At 40.7% G+C, this 6,422-nt stretch overlaps 1 protein-coding gene across 1 annotated transcript; it reads left to right on the forward strand.

The window, feature by feature from the left end:
- The first annotated feature begins 501 nt into the window (after positions 1–501).
- Positions 502–4,382, forward strand: HTR1B (5-hydroxytryptamine receptor 1B). Its single transcript, XM_077487350.1, has 2 exons — positions 502–2,248; positions 3,377–4,382. Exon 1 carries the CDS (start codon positions 1,026–1,028, stop codon positions 2,184–2,186), a length of 1,161 nt encoding a protein of 386 aa, XP_077343476.1. The 5' UTR covers positions 502–1,025; the 3' UTR covers positions 2,187–2,248; positions 3,377–4,382.
- Positions 4,383–6,422: the final 2,040 nt, after the last annotated feature.

Genomic DNA, 6,422 nt, shown 5'->3' on the forward strand with positions numbered 1-6,422 from the left:
TGCTGCTTGAGAATAAAAGAGCACACACAAGACAGAGGAGAAATGAACGGCAGCTTTCAGCACCACTCCAGCTCACACCAGCTGCCCTGGTCACTTGGCTGTACAGATCAGCTGAGAGAAGGTGGATACCTGAAGCTCCCTAGAAGTTGAGGCTTCCTCTAACAAGCACATGCATTGCTGTCACCCAGGGCAATGAGCCATTTACTATCTTCAAAGTCTGCAACAAATCCTCACTTCCACCTAAGTTTTGCCTGCTTGGACAGCTCCAGCAACAACAACTTCCATGCATATTCTGAAGGCTCCAGCCATCAAGTCTTGGAGTAATCCCTGCAGGACAGCTTGAATGAACCAGGAGATCACACTGACAAGACTTTTTTTTTTTTTTTTTTTGGGAGAAGCCAACCTTTTGCTAAGGACGACAGCATCATTTGTGAATGTAACAATGGATGTCCCCTGTGCCTGACAATGACAAGTACCAGCACAGATGAGGTGATTATTGATGTCTTCATCAATATTACATTCTAAAGAGCAATACTGCCATTTTTTTTTTTTTTTTTTTGTATTGATACAGCAATTTGAGGGCTAATGATACAAAGGCATTGCATGGTTAACTTAAATGTAGCTAGATGACACGTGAAGTAGATTTCTATAGATGTTTGTAATAACCGGTAATATGGACATTTAAAGTCACTGATGGATTATCGGATTTGCTTTATTAGTGCAAACTGATCCCTGTAAAGAAAGCTTTGGGACGCTTAATTCAGCGTTTGGGGATTTGAATTCTGTTTTTGTGCATTGATTTGTTGAAGTTTTTGGATCTATGAGCCATCACCAAGTAGAGTGTAAAAAAAAAGCACAAATATAGTTGGTTTTTTGGTCACACCATCGAGTGCTGAAGGACTGTCATTAGGATTTTAATATGAAGGTGCATCAAAGTGTCCTAGTCCTTTTAGCTTTGAGATAGTTCTGCTCCATCCTCTGGAGGTCTCATAGATGCTTTAAGCTACCTGAATGCTGAAAACTCCATGATGGAGCCGCAAAGCCAATGCCAACCGACCGCTGACGAACTGAATGTCTCTCAAAGCAATTACTCCTACGAGGGCACACGTTGCGTTGCCAGTCTGGACGACCACGGGCAGGACTTTGAGCTGTCCTTCTGGAGCGTTGTCCTCACCATCATTTTGGCTCTCATCACTCTTGCCACTTTGCTGTCCAATGCATTTGTAATTGCAACAGTCTATCAGACCAGAAAATTGCACACGCCTGCCAACTATCTCATAGCTTCATTGGCATTCACTGACCTTTTAGTGTCTATTCTTGTTTTGCCAATCAGCACCTTGTATACTGTCATTGGCAAGTGGACTTTGGGGCAGGTGATCTGTGATATGTGGTTATCCTCTGATATCACTTGTTGCACTGCATCCATTCTCCATTTATGTGTGATAGCCTTGGATAGATACTGGGCGATCACTGATGCGGTTGAATACACCAAGAAAAGGACTCCAAAAAGGGCAGTCATTATGATAGCTCTTGTGTGGGTCTTCTCCATATCGATCTCTATGCCCCCACTTTTTTGGCGTCAATCAAAAGTGGAAGAGCTCACCAAGTGTGCTGTGAATACAGATCACGTTTTGTATACGGTGTACTCTACAGTTGGGGCATTTTATGTCCCTACATTACTTCTAATAGCCCTTTATGGGAGAATTTATGTAGAAGCCAGGTCTAGAATTCTGAAACAATCTCCAAAGAGCACAGGCAAAAGATTGACAAGGGCTCATCTAATCACTGACTCTCCCGGATCTTCTTCGGTGTCCTCCACCAACTCAAGGGCTGCAGAACTGTCAAGTGACACAGGTTCTCCTGTATATCTGAATCAAGTCAAAGTTAAAGTGTCAGATGCTCTACTAGAGAAGAAGAAGATCATGGCTGCCAGGGAGAAGAAGGCTACCAAGACCTTGGGAATTATACTTGGAGCTTACATCGTGTGTTGGTTACCGTTTTTCATCATCTCACTGGTCCTGCCTATCTGCAAAGAAGCTTGCTGGTTTCACCCTGCTATATTTGACTTTTTCAATTGGCTTGGATACCTTAACTCTTTAATAAACCCCATTATCTATACAATGTCAAATGAGGACTTTAAGCAAGCTTTTCACAAACTGATACATCGTTTTAGCTGCTCTTCATGAATCTAGCCATCAACTACTTCTCAATTCTACATGAATGCACTTGCGTGGGTCTGATGTCACAGGTAAGTTACCCTTCCTTCTGGCTGCAGACAATAGAGGATTACTAGGTGAGGTCAGGTAGGATGAGATGGTCAAGAGTAGTAGTAGTACCTCAGTGACCCCTGTATATGTGTATGACTGATCTGTGGTGGGTGGATCACTCATTGCCTACTACCTTCATTTTGTATTCTCCTATGTCAAACTGCAGCTTTTGGTAAAATTCTTTCTAAGAGGTACTGGTGTCTACTGTGTTGGTTGGATCGATCAGTAGATTTGTTTTCCACTTATTGGAGTTCAGCCTGTGTTAACTGAGTTTGCTGATGAAGCTTCTAATTGAGGTTCAATAGACAAACTGACGTTGATATATTGGAATAAGAGGGTGGTAAAATCATTAGGTATCTAACAGAGAAAATAATACGTGTCCATCAAAAATGAGTATCAGAAGCATTAAAAAAAAAACCTTTCCTACAGGAAAGGAACATCTTGATCAGGAAAGTTATCATTCTACATAAGCAATTATTAAATGTTGATAATTTCTTTGGTGATCCATTATCAATGTACATAAGCAATTATTAAATTTTGATAATATCCTTGGCGATCCATAATCATTGTACATAAGCAATTATTCAATTTTGATAATATCCTTGGCGATCCATAATCATTGTACATAAGCAATTATTCAATTTTGATAATATCCTTGGCGATCCATTATCATTGTACATAAGCAATTATTCAATTTTGATAATATCCTTGGCGATCCATTTCATTAACTCTTCATTGTGAATAAGAATATCATAGTGTCTGATGTAACACCATTTACCTACAGCATCTACTTAGCATGTGGTCTATAAAGTACTGCTGCAAGGTTCCACATGGTCACGGTGGCTTGGTGCCTTCTGTGGCAGCATTTTACATGAATACTGCTATCATGGTTCAGATCACTTTAACCTTTATTATTTTGTCTGCTGAAGCCACTTAGCAAGTGGTCATACCGACCCAATATTCAGCACAACAAATCATACAATGTATGAACACACTTAGCAAAGAATTCCCAATAAATCCTAGTTGTTTTTTTTTTTTTATTATTATTCTATATAGCCCATTATGACACTCTATCAATAATTCTATGAATGTTTTCCTTTTGTCTGCAGAACCCAGTCGATATTGTAAAGAATCACTGCCTGAAACTCCCTATCCTGAGTTGTCAGACTCATGAATGCTGCTGAGCACAAACGTCAATACATACTGCTATCCTACTGTTCAGCTCTGCATTTCACTGCTATGACTCTAGCAATGATGCTGCTTAAATATTCACCCATTGACCAATGCAAAGAGTTCATCTTCAGAACAATGCTTACAATTGACACCTGGATTGGAAAATTTACTTAGACTTCTGTTTCCATTTATTTTTATTTTTTTTGGTTTTATTTTTATTTTATTTTTTTCTTTCCTTTCACATCATTGCCTTTTTGGCATTTTTAAGAGTCTGTGGAATTCTTTCCATGCACACTGTAGGGGTGTGCACAGTTGCTATGTTTTATGTCACTAGTATTAATGTGTCTATGTGTATGCTTGTAATTTATTTCTGTAGAGAAAAAGGTTAATATGGTTTAAAAGAAATGTTTTAAAGACCTGTCACCGTGTTAAAGTGGCTCATTCATCGCAAGCTTTCTTGGTAAATGTGGTGTGCAGGAGTGTGCAAAAAAAAAAACGACACCGGTTCCAATCGATATAATACCAAACTCATAAATTTTCCCAAATCATTCCAGCTAAATGATGTATGTGTTAATGTATCACCTATATGATGGATGTGTAATAGACTGACGTGCCCTTTAAATTAATGGCACTTGCCTTTTATTGCAGTGAGAAGATATTGCAGCACTATCAGGAAAGTCATTCTCTCTCTCTCTCTCTCTTAAAACAGGGTTTGACATCAGTTTTAACATTTAGTTATGAAACTATAGGCAGTATTTATAATTATGGTTGATGCACACCCCTACTGCATTAAGCACAGAGAATGTATGTTTTTTTTTTTTTTTTTGCGTGTTTAAGAAATAAATCTACCTAAAATGTATTTTGCTGTACACTGTCAAAAAGTTCAAATGAGTTTATATTTCCAAAAAAGTCGCTCACGTGCAAAATAAATGACTAAATAAATGAGATCAGTTTATTTTATCATCATATCTAAATATTGTCATTGCAGTTTATTAACAAGTGTTTACTGCTTGAAACCATACACACTGTGAGTAAGGTTTAACCCTTTCGTGCCTAAGCCCATTTCTGACATTTATTGCTAGAAAATTACTTAGAAACCCCAAACATTATATATATATATATATATATATATATATATATATATATATATATATATATATATATATATATATATATATATATATATATATATATACAGTGGGGATGGAAAGTATTCAGACCACCTTACATTTTTCACTTTGTTATATTGCAGCCACTTGCTAAAATCATTTACACCCCTTTCACACCAAGGGCATTTTGCAGGTGCTATAGCGTTAGAAATGCAGCACCTCAAACTGCAGCACCATTGTCTCCAGTGTGACTGGAGCAGTGGGCTGGCAGGATGTCAGGAAAAGTCCTGCCAGCAGCTTCTTTGGAGCGGTGAAGGAGCGGTGTGTATACCGCTCCTCCACCGCTGCTCCCCATTGAAATCAATGGGGCAGCGCTGCAATACCGCCGGCAAAACGCCGCTATTGCGGCGTATTGCAGGCAGTTTGAACCCTTTCTCGGCCGCTAGCACCCGAAATGCGCCACAAATCCGACAGTAAAACGCTGCTAAAAATTTTACGTTTTACCGTCGACGCTATGGGCGGCACAGTGTGAAAGCCCTCTTGAGTTCATTTTTTTTCCTCATAAATGCACACACAGCACCCCATATTGACAGAAAAACACAGAATTGTTGAAATTTTGCAGATTTATTAAAAAAGAAAAACCTGAAATATCACATGGTCCTAAGTTTTTCAGACCCTTTGCTCAGTATTTAGTAGAAGCACCCTTTTGATCTAATACAGCCATGAGTCTTTTTTAGGAAAAATGCAACAAGTTTTTTACACCTGGATTTGGGGATCCTCTGCCATTCCTCATTGCAGATCCTCTCCAGTTCTGTCAGGTTGGATGGTAAACTTGGTGGACAGACATTTTTAGGTCTCTCCAGTGATGCTCAATTGGGTTTAAAGTGGTTGTAAACCCTTGCAAACCACTTTGACCTACAGGTAAGCCTAGATTAAGGCTTACCTGTAGGTCCAAAAAATATCTCCCAAACCTATACGGTTTAGGAGATATTTGCCCGAAGACGGGCACCACTGTCTACGGCGCATGCGCCGTAGACAGCGGCGCGCAGGCTCACTGAGCGTGGCATCCTCGATGACGAAGATGCCGCGCAATGCCGTGCGTCTCGGCTCCCGTGCACATGCGTGGGAGTGACGTCATCGCGGCTTCGCTGACCCCACCGAGAACCTGGATGCGCCGGACTACTGGGGACAGCGGTGAGTTCGCTGGCTCCTGTGTCAGGTAAGTGACACATAATGGACTTCTATGCGATGCATAGTAGTCCATTATGCTTTGCCTTTGCAGGGAATGAAAGAGTTAGTAAACTCATCAGGGTTTACTTCCTCTTTAAGTCAGGGCTCTGGCTGGGCCATTCAAGAACAGTCAAGGAGCTGTTGTGAAGCCACTCCTTTGTTATTTTAGCTGTGTGCTTAGGGTCATTGTCTTGTTGGAAGGTAAACCTTCGGCCCAGCCTAAGGTCCTGAGCACTCTGGAGAAGGTTTTCGTCCAGGATATCCCTGTACTTGACCGCATTCATTTTTCCCTCCATTGAAACCAGCTGTCCTGTCCCTGCAGCTAAAAAATACCCCCACAGCATGATGCTGCCACCACCATGCTTAACTGTTGGGACTGTATTGGACAGGTGATGAGCAGTGCCTGGTTTTCTCCACACATACTTGGTTCTATCTTGGTTTCATCAGACCAAAGAATCTTATTTCTCACCATCTTGGAATCCTTCAGGTGTTTTTTAGGAAACTCCATGTGGGCTTTCATGTGTCTTGCACTGAGGAGAGGCTTCTGTTGGGCCACTCTGCCATAAAGCCCCGACTGGTGGAGGGCTGCAATGATGGTTGACTTTTTACAACTTTCTCCCATCTCTCGACTGCATCTCTGGAG

Source organism: Lithobates pipiens, unplaced genomic scaffold (genome assembly GCF_037356315.1).
Source record: "Lithobates pipiens isolate NorthernLeopardFrog02 unplaced genomic scaffold, aLitPip1_a1.2 Scaffold_18, whole genome shotgun sequence".
Lineage (NCBI taxonomy): Eukaryota > Metazoa > Chordata > Amphibia > Anura > Ranidae > Lithobates > Lithobates pipiens.